This window comes from Microtus pennsylvanicus, chromosome 3 (genome assembly GCF_037038515.1).
Source record: "Microtus pennsylvanicus isolate mMicPen1 chromosome 3, mMicPen1.hap1, whole genome shotgun sequence".
NCBI lineage: Eukaryota > Metazoa > Chordata > Mammalia > Rodentia > Cricetidae > Microtus > Microtus pennsylvanicus.
Genome location: NC_134581.1, coordinates 14,051,998 through 14,070,230, shown reverse-complemented (window position 1 = coordinate 14,070,230; position 18,233 = coordinate 14,051,998). Strand labels below are relative to the sequence as shown.

Below are 18,233 nucleotides of genomic sequence, written 5' to 3'. Positions count from 1 at the left end.
GATGAGTAAATGATCTCTACTTTTTGTCTTTAGAGCAAAGGTGCTAGTGCTGGAAGGGAGTGGACCGAGCAGGAGACTCTCCTTCTCCTGGAGGTAAGCTAACAGTGACATAGCCCTGCAACTGATGCATGCAAGTTTCTACTTCCTCGCTTTTCTTCATTGTCTCTCAGGAGAATTAGAAAAGATAACTTTTTTAGTGTTTTTGTTACTATTTTTAGTTATTCTAGTCTGTCCTTTGGATGCCAGTGTTAAGCATGTGTCTTTTCAGTACCAGGTTTTAAAATCAGAACTCTTGACCAGCCGCGCCTGTCATGCATGGTGATTGAACAGGAGTATGTAATCAATACTCCCAAGGAATACAGCTTTTTGCAGTGCTGTTTTGGAATCTTTGTGCCATGAGGAGAAATTTAATTGTACTAGAACTGAAAACAGCAACAGTTACTTCTGCACACTGGTGTTCTTTGGTTTTCGTTTGTTAAGTTTAGTGGATAGGACTGGAGAGATGGCTCAACCATTAAAGACTAGATTCACAACCAAAAATATGAGATTAATGGGTATTACAGAGTGATGTAAGAAGTTCTGAGCTACTATTTACTCTGAACATACTGAAGCAAACTGGTTTACTCTTAAACAGTAGTACATTTTCTTTGCTGCAGGTGAGATCTAGACTGTGTTTATGTTGATTTTTTTTTTAACCTAAGAAGAAGTAAATCTCAGCAGCATTGTTTAACATTAACACTGTCCGTAAATGCAGTTTGTTTAGCACAATCATTAGCTTAAAAGTTGGTTTTCCGTGGGCTGGCAAGATGGCTCAGTGGTTAAGAGCACTGACTGCTCTTTCAGAGGTCCTGAGTTCAATTCCCAGCAACCACATGGTGGCTCACAGCCATCTGTAATGAGATCTGGTGCCCTTTTCTGGTGTGCAGGTGTACATGGAAAAAATGTTGTATATATAACAAATAAATAAATCTTTTTAAAAAAGTTTTTTTTTTTTTGTTTTTTTAAAAAAAGTTGGTTTTCTGGTATACAGTCTCTAATCCTAGCATTTGAAGGCTGGTGCCTAAGGATTGTAAGTCCTTTCCTTTCATGATTAGATATGACAACTCTGTCTTAAAAACCTTCATAGAAAAAACAACACACATGCATGTACACACACAGAAAATGCCAGGTATGGTGGCACATGCCTTTAATCCCAGCACTTGGGAGGCAGAGGCAGGTGGATCTCTGTGAGTTTGAGGCCAGCCTGGTCTACAAGAGCTAGTTCTAGGACAGGTTCCAAAGCTGCAGAGAAATCCTGTCCCTGTCTTGAAAAACCAGATTAAAAAAAGAAAAGGGGGAGGGGTGGTGGCTACACCGCTTAGGCCACATAGAATCCCCTTTTTCAGAAACCAAAGCACGTTTCTGTCCTTCCGTATTTGTACCCTGGCATTTGGTGTACACACTGTGAGTCTTGTTTTTCTAGCCTTCAGATCTGTTAGAAAATTTATTTCTGTGATTTAGCCATAAGTCAACACAGTTTTGAGTAGTTTGGCCAACAGCAGTACTTTTGAATAACTCTGGCACTGGGATAAAAAAAAAAAGGAGGTAGCTAAGGGCTTTGTTGTTTCACTTGTGTTGTGGAAGGCACACGACACTACATGGAGGCAGTATTTCTCTTCCCCAGTATAGCAGCCAAGGATTGAACCCAGGTGGTCATGCTTGGCTGCAAAGGTCTTAACCTGCTGAGCCAAATGACTGACATTCTGGACAGTTTAGTGAGCTCTAGCTTAGAGAGTGTCCCGTGTCTAAAAATCAGGTAGAGATCAACAGTGGACAATAACCTTACATTGACCTCTGGCCGTGCACACACGTGGGCATGACGGCTCACACACCTGTTTCTATACACAACCTCAAGATAAGCTTCAGAATGGTAAACCAGCGAAATTATGAATTGAGTTATATCCAAATGAAACTTAGATTTCTCTCTAATGGGTAAATCTAGTTGCTTCATTGGGATACGTTTCTAAAAATATTTCTGACTATTTTTTGGTGCTGCCCACTTACTGTGTGGGTGTTTGTTTTGAGACCAAGTACTTTATGTAGCCCTAGTTGTGGAACTCATTGTGTAAACCAAGATGGCCTAAAAGTCAGACGTTTACCTGCCTCTGCTTCTGCCTCCACTTCCTCAGTGGTGACATAAAAAGCCATGTTTCACCATGCCTGGCCACTTTTATTTCTTAATGTCTTTTTCATTTTTATTTATTTTGTTTTTTTAAGATACGGTTTCTCTGTGTTGCTTTGGAGCCTGTTCTGGAACTCACTCTGTAGACCAGGCAGGCCTTGAACTCACAGAGACCTACCTGCTCTGCCTCCCAAGTGCTGTATATAAACGTGTATGCCACCACCTCCTGGCTTAAAATAGTGTCTTTGGATTTGACAAACCCTTCAGCTGGAGGAGGAGGGAATGGGGTTGTTTTGATCATGTTTGGGCTTATGCTAAAAGATAAAATGTGATGTCATTGAAGGCAAGAGAGATAATTTGTTTAAGTGTTTTCTAGTGTTGTAAAAATGTAAGAAGAAGCTCTACCTAGAACACACAAAAGCTCCTGGCTTTTATCCCAGATCCCCCCACCAGAAAATGAACAGGGTAGGAAGTCATGGCCCTAGACACATACATGGATGTTCAGCAAGCCCCTAAAAGTGTCTTCTAAGTTGCTTCAGTCCTTGTATATATATTTCTTATTTTCTTGCTGTATTTTGTATTTAACCTGTTATTATTGAAGGTTTGTCAGAATTTTTACCAAAAGTTATAAATTTTATGACTTAGACTATTATACTTTTAAAATCTTACTGTTAGTCTCATTTTCTATTAAATTATATCATCTTGTAGATCTTAATTTTATTATTTTTTGTTTCTATGTACGTGTTTATACGTGTTGTCTGAGTCTATGTGGAAAGCAGGACAACTGTGGAATCAGTTCCTCGTAGCATCATCTGGGCTGCTGAACAGTTACTTCTGTCTAAGCCACCCTGCTTACCCCTGCTGGTAGTCTTTGATAACTTATGATTTAGCTTGAGCATAGAATGGTAGCTGAGGAATTAACTGTGTCTCTTCATTTAATCATTGACTTCTCTTACTTTGATTTTCTTTATATCATGTTCATGTTACATAATTTATTGCCTTTTATTTAATTTTCATGCTGTTCCAACTGTTTTTTTCCAATTTAAATTTGTTCATTACTACTAGAGAAATACCAGTATTGCTTTTATCTTCTGTTGTTCTTTAACCTGTCATTTGATATTAGTGTTAACCCTCTACTACTACTCCATAGTTTCTTTGGAATTTTTTATATAAACATTACTGATTCTTTTAAAGGATAGTGTTATAATAGCATATATTTTATTTAATGTATACAAGTAATTATTTATGTTATTATTTTGAGATAGGCTCTTTCCCAGTCTGATAATCTTCAAGACTCTGTCTCAGTTTACTGAGTCCTGAGGTTCAAAGGCATGTGCCATCACAACTAAATCGCTACCCAGTTTTTGTTTGATATTAACAGTCTTTTGTTTATGTGTTCATTTAGGCCCTGGAGATGTACAAGGATGATTGGAATAAAGTCTCAGAACATGTTGGAAGTCGTACTCAGGATGAATGCATCCTCCATTTTTTGAGGCTTCCCATTGAGGACCCATACCTTGAAAATTCAGATGCTTCCCTTGGGCCGCTAGCTTACCAGCCTGTCCCTTTCAGCCAGTCAGGGAACCCAGTGATGAGTACTGTTGCTTTTTTAGCATCTGTAGTTGACCCCCGTGTGGCCTCTGCTGCAGCAAAAGCAGCTTTGGGTATGTACTGTCTGTGTTAGCTACTTCTCCAACACTAACATCTGACCTCAGATTTGATATTATTAGCCGTGAGCTTAAACTTGTTTAAAGTGCCTGCTATGTAAGCATGAGGACCTGAATTTGGCTTTCCAAAGCCCATGTAAGAGCTGGACATTCCAGTATGTGCTTGTAGCATCTGCCCTGGGGCAGAGATGAATGGTGAGACAGTATCTCAGAGAGTAAGATGGAGGAAAAAGTGATAGAGAAAATCTGGCCTGATGTAAACCTGGAGTGAGCTAGTAAGCTATTTTACACGGAAACAGAAACCCACACATACACATTCACAAATGTTTTAATATATGCATATATCTGTTATTATACTCATTTATGTAAATCACCAAAAAGACCCTAAAGATAATGGGCTTCATTAAAAATTATAAATAACCTTTTAAAGTATTCATAAGTTAAGAGCAGTTGTTTAAGTTTCCTTTCACTTTTTTAAAGACCCATTTTGTGTGTGTTCGTGCAGTCACCTACCGTGACATATGTCTGAAGGTCAGAGGACTAACAGTGGGAAGTTTGGTTCTTTCTTCCCCACGTGTGCCTTGTGAATTAACTTAAAACCCTCAGTCTAGCCCCAAGTGCCTTTTCCTGCTGAGCTATCTTGCTGGCCAATAGAATATTTCTTTAGAATTGGGGAAGCAGCTAGATGTGATGTCAGACACCTACTAGATGCCAGCTTCTGCCTGGCAGAGGCAAAAGAATCACGACTTTTTGGTTCATCTTAGACTACTATGGATCTTGTCTTCTACATATGTATACACACACATTTCCCCCCCCTCTTGAATATATAAAGAAAAAGAAATGTTTTTGTGGCATTAGGCGTTTAGTAGAGTTAAGGAATGAAACTTACTTTGTATTTTTGTAGTAAATTAATTGTGTCCAGATGGTCTTAATGTTAATAGGATTTTTGTCTTTATAGTGATTTAGTCCTTGGTGATTTTACAACTACCAGTCTAGCCAACACAAAGGTAAAATTAGGACTGCAGTTTTAATTGTTACCAATAGATCATCAAAAATCTTTAAAAATATATTTAAAAAATTACTATGATGTTTAGGATAAAATACTTGATTGATCCATTTTACCTTCTGCCCCAGAGAGTTTATTGCAACAAAACCAATGCTCTTATGCCAGACACTCTGGATCATGTGTAGGAGCACATAGCTATGCAAAATGAAAATGCTATTCTCTTTTTATCTTTAATCAGAGGAGTTTTCTCGGGTCCGAGAAGAAGTACCACTGGAATTAGTTGAAGCGCATGTCAAAAAGGTACAAGAGGCCGCAAGAGCCTCTGGGAAGGTGGACCCCACCTATGGCTTGGAAAGCAGCTGTATTGCAGGCACAGGTCCTGATGAGCCAGAGAAGCTTGGTGAGTCACTGCTGTGCCCAGGACTTAGTTACTAGATGTTTATATTCCCCGTCAGTGTGCAAAATAAGAGGATTTGCTTTCATTTAAGTGAACAAAATGATTAGTATAAACTTGGCTCTTAAGTTTACTGTATGATTTTTTTTCTCCCCTCTCACATACTTGTGGGGCATGGGACATGATGGCACAGAGAAAGCAGGAACTAAATACAAGCCCGGGAATTGAACAGTATTACAGTTATGACTTTCTCTGTTTTTTGAGTCGGGGTTTCTCTGTTTAACACCTGGCTGTCCTGGAATTCCCTATGTCCTGATTCTTTGTTTAGCACAGTGTTCTCCAGGATCATACATCATTCTTTGCTTTGCTGAATAGTGCTCTGAGCACATGTTCTGTGTTACTTTATTTTTCATCAGTGCATAGACATTTACCCTGTACATTTCTTCTGTTTTTTACTGCTTTTATACTAATTCCAAATAATGATAATCATTTTATACAGCCATTTTGTGAACACAGCATTTCTCGGTTCTGTGGTAGTCTGTGTTTAGCTCTTTAAAAAACTGTCAGACATTTCCATTATGCCTGTATATTTGAGGTTCTTACTGGTATAGAAGTTCCCATTTCTCAACCTTCTTTTCTTCGGTGTTTGTTTTGTATTTGCCACCCTATTGGTTTGAAGTGGATATCTTCATGATTCTCCTGATGAGGATGGATCTTTTACTGCCTCCTGCGCCCCCCGCCCCTTTGTGTGTATGTGTGTGGGGTGTTTGGTTTTCAAGATGGGTTTTCTGGAACACACTGTGTAGACCGGGTTGGCCTCGAACTGGCAGAGATCCGCCTGCCTCTGCTTCCCGAGTGTTGGGATTAAAGGCGTGCGCCACCACACATGGCCATCATTTATTTTTTTTCAGAATACTTTGAATTAAATTTTGAGGTTAGTAGTGTCAGCTCCCCCTCCCTACAATCATCGTAACTGTTCTCATTTGCTGTGCATGTGAACTTTGTCACTATTGTCAGTACAGCTTAGAAGCTCATAATCAGGATTCCATTGTCTGTATCAAGCTGGAAAAACTCCCTTAATTTCTTCCTTGACCCATTGATGATTCAGGTGAGCATTGTTTAATTTCCATGTGTTTGTGTGTTTTCTGGAATTAGTATTGCTGTTGATTTCTAGTTTTATACCATGGTGATCTGATAAAGTACATTGGGTTATTCCAACTTTTTTTGTATTTGTTGAGGTTTGTTTTGTTACTGAGTATGTGGTCAGTTTTTGAGAAGGTTTCATGAGGTGCTGAGAAGAAGGTATATTTTTTTCTGTTTGGATGGAATATTCTATAGATGTCTGTTAAGTCCAGTTGAGTCATAACATCTGTTAATTCTCTTATTTCTCTGTTCATTGTTTGTCTGATTGACCTGCCCAGTGGTGAGAGGGGAGTGTTGAAGTCTCCCACTGTTAGCATGTTGGGCTTAATATATCATTTAAACTTTAGAAGTGTTTGACATATGAGGGTAACCTTGTTTTGCGGGTATAGATGTTCAGTATTGAAATTTCCCCTTGATGGATTTTTCCTGTGACTAATATGAAATGACCTTCTTTTGTCTCTTTTGATTGATTTTAGTTTGAAGTCTATTTTGGTAAATATTAGGATAGCTACACCCCCTTGTTTCTTAGGTCCATTTGATTGGTATATTTTTTTTCCCAACCCTTTACTCTGAGACGATGTCTGTCTCTGAGGTTGAGATGTGTTTCTTGTATGTAGAAGAAGGATGGATTCTGTTTTCATATACAGTCTGTTAGCCTGTGCCCTTTTATAGGTGAGTTGAGTCCATTTACATTAAGGGATATTGATGACCAGTGATTGCTGTTTCCTGTTAATTTAGTTTCCATTGTTGGTGATGTTAATCTGTGTTTTCCCCTTCTTTGGGATTTGCTGCTATGAGACCATCAATTTTCTGTGTTTTTGTTGGTGTAGCCAACTTCCTTGGGTTGAAGTTTTCCTTCTAGTAATTTGTGTAGGGCTGGGTTTGTGGCTAGGTATTGGTGAAATCTAGATTTGTCATGGAATATCTTGTTTTGTCCTTCTATGGTGATTGACAGGCTTGCAGGGTAGTCTGGGCTGGCGTCCGTAGTCTCTTTATGTCTGCATAACACTTGACCACGACCTTCTGGCTTTCATTGTCTCCACTAGAAGTCAGATGTAATTCTGATAGGTCTATCTCTGTAGGTTACTTGACCATTTTCCTTTGCAGCTCTTAATAGTCTTTCTTTACTCTGTATGTTTAGTGTTTTATTATGTGGCGAGAGGACTTTTTATTTAGATCCAGTCCTGCTTACTCCTCAGAGGTCCCAGACTCTCGTTCAGACCCGCAGAGGTTCAGGTTCCTGCCTGTTCCCTTTGATGTCCCAGATCAATGCCTGGACCCACAGAGGTGTCCTGGCTCAGGCCTCCTCCGTCTGAGGACCCAGTTTCACACATGGCCATGCCGAGATATCTGGTTCTTGCTTATTCCATCAGAGGTGCCAGGTTCACTCCCGCCCAGACTGGCAGAGGACCTGGCTCAGGCCTAGTTCTTGAGAGATCCTAGACTCAGGCCTAGACCCACCGGGGTTCTGACCTTAGGTCTACTCCCTTGAAGGTCCCAGGTTCACATCCGGACCCTCAGCAGTCTCTGGCTCTGGTCACTAGTTCAACGGTTACTCCCCTGTATTTGCTCAGGTGGAGATTGCTGACTCTGGGATGTGTTTGCTGACTCAGTCCTGATCCACAGTGTCCTGGGACTGGGTTGGCTTCTGGAGCTGGATTTGCTCCTGTCTTCTGCTCCCGGTAGAGCTTGTTCGCTCTGTCCTAGGTAGTCACACCTACTTTTATAGTGCTGGGACATTAATCCAGAGCTTGTGCATGTGAGCCAAGTACTTTACCATCTGACCGGTATCTCTAGCCCCTTCATTCCTTTGGTAGCCAAGCAGTACCCTGCTGTGTTGACACACTGTAATTACATACACATTCACTACTGGTAGGCTTGATTCGTTTCCTTTTCAGTCATGAGCTTTTCCTTTTAATTTCTCATTACTGATTAGATAACATATGAAATGGATAAATTATGGGTAGATATAAGCCAAAAGGGGCGGTGGTGGCGCACGCCTTTAATCCCAGCACTTGGGAGGCAGAGGCAGGCGGATCTCTGTGAGTTCGAGGCCAGCCTGGTCTACAAGAGCTAGTTCCAGGACAGGCTCTAAAACCACAGAGAAACCCTGTCTCGAAAAAACAAAAAAAAAAAAAAAAAACAAAAAAAAGAAACAAAGGGGCTTATACAAAATTAAGAAAAATTCCTAGGCAGTGTTTGTGCAAGCCTTTAATCCCAGCGCTTGGGAGGCAGAGGCAGGCAGATCTCTGAGTTCGAGGCCAGAGCTACTTTTAGGACAGTCAGGGCTGTTACACAGAGAAACTCTGTCTCAAAACACACATATTACACACAAAACCAAACCACACAAAATTAAGAATTTACAGTGTTTCTCCAAATATTTAAATTGTGAGGATAATTTTTAAGTCATTCTTTGGCTGTAATTTCCAAATGTTAAAACTAAACAAAGATATCACAAGGAAAGGATAACACATACCACAAATGAATCTTTTTTTATTTTTTTTTATTTTTGGTTTTTTGACACAGGGTTTCTCTGTAGCTTTGGAACTAGCTCTTGTAGACCAGGCTGGCCTCGAACTCACAGAGATTTGCCGGCCTCTGCCTCCCGAGTACTGGGATTAAAGGCGTGCGCCACCACTGCCTGGCACACAAACAAATCTTTAAAAGAAAAATCCTATCACTAACTCAGAGTTTTTCCAAGATGAACAGTTACCATTTTTATCTGCCATCACCCTGGTGTGCAGTGGCACACCAGAACTACTGACTGGAGCTTAGTGACCATTGACCGACCTTCCCCAGTCTACATAGCCTGAGCTCTGGGATCTGTCCTTGTCCCCTCAATTTCTGTCAGGCTAGCTTTTTACAATTTTATTTTATTTTATTTTGGTGTATGTGTCTTTGTGTGTGATATGTTTAATGTTAGTACATACTTGTATTCCTGTGTTTATGGAGGCCAGAGGACATCAGGTTTTTTTTCCTTCCTGTCATGCAATTTATTGTTAATCTATGGCCATAGTAAGTATTTAGACAAATGTCATTTTATTTTCAAGTTACTTTTGTTCATTTATTTCAAATTAAGTTGTAGGTAGTGTGTGATTCTTTGAACCTTTAAGTAGTTTGCATGTGTTTTATAAAAATAAGAATAGTTTTATTCAATACCTAGCATAATAGTGTGAATCTAAGTAGTTTTTTGATTTTTGAGATAGTCTTTCTCTTTATCCCTGACTGTCCCTGAGTTCATTTTGGAGTTGTGTATATTTGTGTTTATATGTACATGTGAGTGCAGGTGCCAGGGGACTCCAGAAACAGAGTGTGGCATCTCTTGGAACTGTAGTTATAGTTAGAAATGAGCCACCATTTATGGGTGTTGAAAATTAAGTTCTTATACTTTGAAAAAGCAGTTGGTGCTTTTAACCACTAAGCTGTCTCTGTACTCCTCTCCCAACACCCATCTCTTAACACTTTTTGTGTGTCAAGGGGCACAGAGGGAAAATTGCGGCAGTCAGTTCTCTTCTTTCACCTTGTGGGTCCTTAGGACCTAGCTCAGGTTATCAGTCGGTGGCAGTTTATCAGCTGAGCCATCTTACAAGATGTAGCCATTTTTTTAAGGATAAACTTCCTCGAGGAGGATGGAATGAACAGGGGTCAGTAAGTCAATAAGGATCTGGTCTGTCAGATATTTTATTGTAAATTCTGCTTATATTTATTTGGTCACAAGTTTTTAGAGTCTGCAGCTTTTTTTCTTTACAGAATCTTGACGTGTTGAGTTGTTTTGACAAACAGGATGATCATCAAGAGTCTTTGTATCATACAGCCTGTGTGAGTGAGCAGACCTTGAGTCAGTCCTCAGAGTTATATGGAGAAGGCCCAGATGGATCAGTAAGAGGGTTAAAAACTTGTTTCCATGGGGCTGGAGAGATGGCTCAGAGGTTAAGAGCATTGCCTGCTCTTCCAAAGGCCCTGAGTTCAATTCCCAGCAACCACATGGTGGCTCACAACCATCTGTAATGAGGTCTGGTGCCCTCTTCTGGCCTGCAGGCATACACGCAGAAAGAATATTGTATACATAATAAATAAATAAATAAAAATATTTTTTAAAAAAAAAACTTGTTTCCAAACCAGGCATGGTGTTAGAAACTTTAATTCCCAGCACTCAAGGCACAGGCAGGTGGAACTGCCTGTGTTCGAGGCCAGCCTAGTCTGCATGAAGTACAGACTAATATCTTATGAATAGTTCATAATTGAGCTTTTAACCATTAAGGACTAGTGAAGATTTAAGTGACTTTCTGATAATTTTACTTTTAGCGGGGGGGGGGGAGCTATTATTTCTGTTATGGAGATTATTGTGTCAAATTAGGCACTTTGTTGACTTTATATATATATACACACATACCCATATACTTTCTTGACTATACACACACACACACACACACACACACCCATACCCATACCTCTTGCTATGAAGTATTTGTGTCAAGTAAGAGAACATATAGAATTGTCTAATGAGACTGACTTTCTTGTTCAGTTGTACATGGTTCAAAAACAATCATTCTAGCATTGGAGGATTTCTGGGTAAAACAAAAACACAAATTATTATTCAAGGAACACTATGCATAGTAAGTAGTGCAAGAGTAGATGTCATTTTAGACTGAGGAATGCTTCCCAAGGTAGTGGGTTTGAGCTGAATGTTGGGGCCATCTAGAATGTCCAAGAGCAGGTTCAGGCAAGTGCTCTTTTTTAATGAACAGTGAGGGCTAAGACACAGAAATGGAGAGGACTTTGTTCAGAGAGTGGGAAATAAACCTGGTAGCCACAATACAACATTCTTATTCAGATATGAAAAGAGTAGTCCACAATTTTAGATGCAGTTAAGAACATAAAGTGGTGACAGGGTCATGTGGTGTATACTGTGTATTAGTTGAGCGGTACTTACATTTAATGTGGAGAACGACACCTAGATTCTCCATGTACAGAGTTCAGTACAGCCTTTCCTCTTCTTCCTCACAAGACTGAACTTACTGGTGTCTTGAAAGATACTTCATGTTTTAGAAACCAGAGCCTCCAAGGCTGAACTAGCATGTGTGCGCTATGACTTCATCTGTAACACCTTTTTAAAGTTAGAGACAAATCTAAAGCCGTCATAGGAACATGTTGCTTTAAGTGGCTGCTCATCGTGCAGGTTTTTCTAAAACCACAACTCCACATACGTGAAAAAGAGTGAATGAGGAAACACAAATAACACTAGTTTTATGGAAACTGCTTTTTCTTTGGAGGCTCCAAGAGCTTCTGGACCACATTTTTTAATAATTGAAATAAATAAGCAGTACCTTGAAGAGTATTCAGTTTGAGGGTGGGGAACACACAAAGATACTGAGATGTGACTAGTGTTATTTTAATAGTCAGCTTCATACTTTTTGTTTTATTTATGCTATAGCATCCCTTTGTGTCTGTAAAATAGAGGTAGAGGTTTCTGTCCTACCCAGTCTGCAGCTATTCTCCCTGTGAAACACAGGCTTATATTAATTATAAAGCGTTTGGTCTGTTAGCTCAGGCTTATCATTAACTAGCTCTTACAACTAAAATTAACCTATAATTCTTATTTGTGTTTAAACATGTGTCTTGATACCATCTCTCAGTGAGGCATTCTCATCTTGCTTCCTAGTCTGCCTGGCTACCGACCAATTGGCATTTTATTAAACCAGTAATAGTGACAGATCTTTTCCATGTACAAGATCATTATCCCACAGCGTGTGTCTCATACGGTCATTTTCTCCATGTCATCTTTTATACTCTGCTATCATGACTCTTTCAGCTTGCAATTTTCATAAATATATACAATGTATCTTGCTCATTTCCCCCCACCTCCAATTCTTGTCACCCTAAATATATCTCCCTCACTAAAATATATACACATGTATGTGTACATACATCCCCTTGCTGGATTCAGTGTAGCATACCTTTAATCCCAGCATTCGGGAGGCAGACTGGAGGAGGATCTCTGATTTCTGGCTAAACTAGTCTTCATAGTTTGGCCACAGCAATATAGTGAGATGCTATATCAAAGAAAGAAAAGCATAAATAAATACCATATAAGCTCTCTAAATCCAAATAAATGCTACTTATATGAGCATAGTTTGCCACTGTCTTAGGACCACATTTTAAGTTTTGAGGCAGCCCTGTACAAGAATTGAAGCATAGGTATTCTTTCTTTCCTTGAACTTGGCTAGACCAAAGCAGTTACACGTTGATGATATTGCTCCATTCAAGTCCTGGTCTTGGCATGATCTGGTGCTGCTTCTGGTACTATGGTTAGAGCTTTTGGGACGGTATCAATCAGTAGCTGCTTGTCAATCATTACTTTGGAAGCAAAGACATTGGTGTATTCATGCTCAAAAACTAGACAATAGTTTTCCTAATCAGTAGCTTTGAGCACTGCTTTTGTGATGTTGTTAATAAAGCTGTTTAAAGTGTTTAAATCCTCTTATTGATGATAAATACTTGCATTTACAATGGGATAATATAAATTTCAATATTTAGAGGGTTTAAACCCTTTTGTTAAAAAATGTGACATACTCTTATTACCTTTAAGAATGTTTGCCTGTTTTTGTTTTAAAGGATATTTATTTTCTATAATGTCTTCTTTTTTCCCTCTCCACCCTCTCCACATACATTGACATCAGATCATGTCTTCCTTAATTCTAATAGAAAAATCCTTGTTTTTTTTTTAAATCATGTTATATAAAGGATAGATTCTGTTAATAGCATGCCTAGTGTACATTGTTATTGCACTTCTAACCAGGTGTTCTTCAGTTGTCATGGCTCCTTAGAAGATGCTCGTGCCATTATTCGTACTTCTGTGGCAGAGACTGGTTACGTCCTTGTGTGCTGTGATAGACTTCTGGTCTCCCTGGCCAGAGTTAGGTGCGCTTGTGGTTCCAGCACATACAGGACTAAGCAGTGTTTCTGTGGGTCCCAATTGAAATATGTACTCATTAAATGTTTAAATATTTTTAAAACTTTTATTATTATGTACAGAAAATTCACATGAGCATAGTATATTTCCTAAACCTTTTCCCATCAACAACCCTAGATGAAGAAACATTAGTAGCATCATTCCAGACTCTCTGCACTGAACCTGCTGTCTCCTCTGCCTTTCCCTCCTTAGTTACCACTGTCCTGACTTTGATGATCTTTCTTACTCTCACACCCTTATTCCTTCCCCATCAAGTGTTTGCTATGTATGCTTGAAATCTTTTGCCACCAGGAGGGTTGAGTAATTGCAATGCATAGATACATATTACAGATGCTCTATAATACACTGACTTTTACCTATTTCTGTATTGCTTTTATTCTTTCACTTGTAGAAGGGTCTGAAGAAGAAAAGATGGAAACAGATTCCGATGGTCAGCAGCTTGAAAAGGTAAAGGCTCTTCAGATGTCTCATCAGAAAAACCGTACAGGGTCTTTTCAGTTTACTGGTTTTCAGATTCTGTGATAATGTCAGGTCACCTTCAGGGGACCACCCTGGGTTTTGTTCTTTAAGGTGTGTAGTTCTGGCTAAGCTTAATGTAGGCTGAATTCCATTGATTCTTTGCTAGAGTTTTGTCCACTCCTTGCCCTCCTTGGTACCCTGTTCAGGCACAGTTGGGAGTATGAATACAAAAGTTGTTTATTGTGAATATTGAATTGTAGGACCTGGAAGTTATACTTGTACCAGAAGAGAATTTCAGAATACTAAATGACTTTTTAGGAGAATTTACTGCCAACAGAAGAATACTTAGTAAAGAATTTATGAGGAGCTGGCCTTTGGGGTAGATTTTAAAGAGTGAAAACTGGCAAGATTGAAATGGAGGGCCAGGATTCAAAGACTGTGAATGTCACCTAAGTGTCCATGTCACTGCCTGTCCCTGTTCATAGGGATGGTACTGAATGTACAACCTCTTCAAGGGCGACCTTGATGTGTGTATATTATCAGTTACGGAATATCATAGACGTCAGTTGCTGTGAGTGAATATACATGAATGGGATTTAAGGTCTTGATTATATGTGTTGGATGAAATTATAGATAGATAAGGAAAGGCTACAGTTAATATAGTTGGATAAAATTACAACAGTGTTACAGATATCAAAGAGTTATTCTAATTTGTTATTTCATTTAATTCTTTTATTTTGGGTTGCTTTCTTTTGTAGGTGGGGTTTTGATTTTTGTTTTTGTTTTTTGAGACATGGTTTCTCTGTGTAGCCCTGGCTATCCTTGAACGCACTTTGTAAACCAGACTGGCCTCAAACTCACAGAGATCTGTGTGCCACCCCCGGTCTTCCACCCCCCACTACCCAACTTGTGGGTTGTTTCTGTTAGGACATAGTCGCACTGTGAACCTCTGGCTGACTGGAACTCACTGTAGTCCACTTATCCTCAGACTTACAGATCTCTACCTGTGCCCATCTCCTGAGTGCTGAACCCTGCACCCTGCCTTAATCTAGTTTATTTTTAATTGGTGTATATGTGTGTTTTGCTTACATGTATGTCTGTACCACTTGCATGCCTGATGCCTGAAGATGCCAGAAGAGGGCATCAATAAATAATGTTATCTACTGGGAGATGTATTATCCCATGAGCACACAGGTTTTGAATTGGTTATAAAGATGCGTCTCAGAGTTTGTTGGTTTCTTTTCTAGGTCTTCCTTACTAGGCCCTTCAGAATCTAGTCTGTTTTTGGCAAAAGTAGTGAAACCTGTTGTTCGCTTACGATGTTTTCACTCCTTAAAGGACTTCTTCACTCATTCCCTGTTCTTGTTTTCTACTACTTTTAGGCTGAAAACAAAGTGGAAAATGAACCGGATGAAGGTGATAAAATCCAGGATGGAGAAAATGAAAAAAGCAGTGAGAAGGAACAAGATAGTGAAGTTAGTGAGGATATCAAACCAGGTGACTTGGGCCAGAGCTTCTGAGAGCGCTTTAGCCTGGGACTCACAGACAGCGAGGAAGTTCTGGTTATTGGTATAGAAATACCCTGTAGTTGGAATTTTCTTTGGACTGTCAGCCAGCTCCCAAATAAAGACATGGAGACTTATTATTAATTATGAATTCTCAGCCGTAGCTTGTGCTTGTCACACTAGCTCTATTAATTGAACCTGTCTCTGTTTTGCTTCAGGACTTTGTCTTTCATTCTGTCTGTATGTCCTACTTTCCTCCTTCCTCCCTGGCTGCTGGCTGGCCCCAGGCATCTCTTTTTCCTTCTTCCCTGAGCCTAAATTCCTCCTCTTTATTCTCCCTGCCTGTAACTCCTTTCTGGCTATTGGTCATTCAGCTTTTTATTATACTAATCAAGTACCTTAGGCAGGCAAGTTAAAAATGCAATACATCTTTACATCACTAAACAACTATACCACCTCTTTACATAGTTAGACAAATATTCCGGAGCATAAAGAAATGCAACACAACCTCACATAGTTAAATAATCTATAATACTCCTTTAAAATACTATTTTTAAAGAAAAGTATTTTTTCCTATTGTTAGTAGGTTTGTTTTGTTTACTTGTTTGTTTGTTTGCTTGTTTGTTTGACAGGGCCTCTCTACGTAGCTCATGCTGGCCTGGAACTCAGACATCTGCCTACCTCAGCTTCCTATGCATTTTTAACTTTTTAAGATTTTATGTGCATGGGTGTTTTACCTATGTGCCTGTCTTTGTAGCACATGTGCATTACCCTTGGAACTGGTATTCTAGACCATTGTTAGCTGGTGTTCAAGTGCTGAGAATTGAGCTGTGGGTCTCTGGGAAGAGCAGTCAGTGCTCTTAACCACTTCGCTCTCGTCTTCTGTTTGTTGCTTTGAGACAGTGGCTAGAATAGCCCACGCTGACCTGAAACTGAACATAGAGCTGAAGATGGTTTTGTATTCCTGATCCTCCTGCCTCTTCCTTCTAAGTACTCTGATCAGGCTTGTGCCTCCCTGCGGACTTGCTTCATTCACTTTTGGTCTGTTGGGAAGGTGATTGAGTCTCGGTCACTGTACACACTGTATCGTGGACCATATCCTTGGTCCTGCTTATTTGTTTGTTGTTGTTTGTTTACTTTTAAGTTTTTGAGGCTGGATCTTACTAAGTTTCCCAAGCTAGCTTTAAAGTCTCTCTATGATCTAGGCAGTCTCTGTACTTGCTCTCTTTTAGTCCCAACCTCTAGAGGAGATGTTATAGGTTTCCAGAGCACTAAGTAAAGGTTTGGTACCACATTCCTGGCCCTTGGGTTTTATTCAACAGTTAGATACCAGTACTTATTCTTGAAGCTGCTCTTACATGTTTGTTTTCAATAGACGGTAAGCAATTTGTTCACCAGCTTTTAAATTCCCTAGTTCTTTGGTCTCTCTGTGTCTGTGTCCTATTTCTCCCCTTTTTCTTTTGGGGTGTCGCTTTGTCTGTTTGCCCGATTCCTGCCACTGTATTCTGTCTGTTGTTTCAGCCATCGTGTCTGTCTCCCCCTTGAGGAGGACTGTTCTTGGTGTCTGATTTCATCCAGACTCAGGCTGGTCCTCCCATCATTCTGCCGCTTAATGAAATGTGTGCATCTTAAGCTATGCTCCCTTGAACTTACCTTTATGTTCAAGGAAATGTACACAGAGCTGAGAAAGATGACACAAAGACAAAGTGTACCACTTTAAAATATCCCTGACAGGTGTGCACTTACTTGCAGGGGCAATCGACTGAAACTCTTAAATAGAAAAGGGCATTGAAACCTCTTTGTAGCTTCAGTCCTAGTTGATCGTGGCAAAAGTGGTTAAGATGGGTTATTGAGACCTGAGTACACTTGTAATAAAGCTTTTTAAAAAATATTTTCAGAAGAAAAGGAGAATGACGAGACCAAGGAACTCACTGATCCGTGTAAAGAAAGAGAAAGCGATACTGGGAAGAAGAAAGTGGAACACGAGATTTCTGAGGGAAATGTGGCCACAGCCGCAGCAGCTGCTCTCGCCTCAGCTGCTACCAAAGCCAAGGTTTGCCCCAACAGCCCCTTCCCGTGCTCTCTTAAGCCATGAATGGTCATATTGTTTTTAGTTAATTGGGAACATTTAGTATAGAGAACCTCTCTCTGGCAGGAGATGACTGTTTGCTTGAATGGCATTTCTAGGTTAAGAAATCCCCAGGCAGGAGGAGGGTGTTGAGTAGATCCGGTCCTAAGGGGTGACAGTTTTCCTTCCATCCATTGTTGCCTTTAGCTTTGTGAAGGCAGCCAATTGAAGGCATAGGGCTCACCTTTATCTTTTCATTTTTAATTTGCCTATTGAACTCGTCTTAGACCATTATTGCAGTAATTTTTACCAAATTGAAATATTTATGATTTTAAGACAAAAATCTGCTTCTTTGTTTCTAATACTTCATCATGATATTGCAGACTGAAAAGAGAGAACCTAAAATAGCTTTTTCTACTTGAATTTGCCAGCTTTTCTGGGGGTGGATTTTTCTATTTATAGCATGGTCTCGGCTGCACTGCGTATTTAAGAAGACTGGGAAATGTTATTTTCCCACGCTTCGTGTTAATTTAGCATTCTGAAGATGAATATACAAAATAAAAAAAAATTATCCATTTCTTCCTGAGTGGTTTTCTTCCATTATAATTTACCAGATCTCAAAGACCAGCAGTGTCTAGAATTTTCCTCATCATCTATCTTGATTATTTCTTCCCATGTCGATACAGATGTTCTTTCCTAGTCCTTCCCACCACTCTGCTGTTGTGAACTACTCTGTGTGAGCTGTAAGGTGTGAGGCATAGCAGAGAGTTTTTGCACCTCTGACCTGGGTGAATACAAATCCTCTGAAGGACGTTGTCTTCATCACAGGCCATGGGAGTACTCAGACACCTTAGGCA

General features: G+C 39.7%; 1 protein-coding gene across 2 annotated transcripts in view; it reads left to right on the top strand.

Annotated features, from left to right (window-relative positions):
• The window catches only part of Smarcc1 (SWI/SNF related BAF chromatin remodeling complex subunit C1), a 109,215-nt gene that overhangs the window by 59,393 nt on the left and 31,589 nt on the right, over positions 1 to 18,233 (top strand). For both annotated transcript variants that reach the window (XM_075964571.1, XM_075964570.1), the window contains exons 19-24: positions 34 to 93; positions 3,567 to 3,825; positions 5,073 to 5,234; positions 13,736 to 13,791; positions 15,186 to 15,300; positions 17,207 to 17,361. In XM_075964571.1, coding sequence (XP_075820686.1) covers positions 34 to 93; positions 3,567 to 3,825; positions 5,073 to 5,234; positions 13,736 to 13,791; positions 15,186 to 15,300; positions 17,207 to 17,361 — 807 coding nt within the window. The remainder of the gene's footprint in view (positions 1 to 33; positions 94 to 3,566; positions 3,826 to 5,072; positions 5,235 to 13,735; positions 13,792 to 15,185; positions 15,301 to 17,206; positions 17,362 to 18,233) is intronic.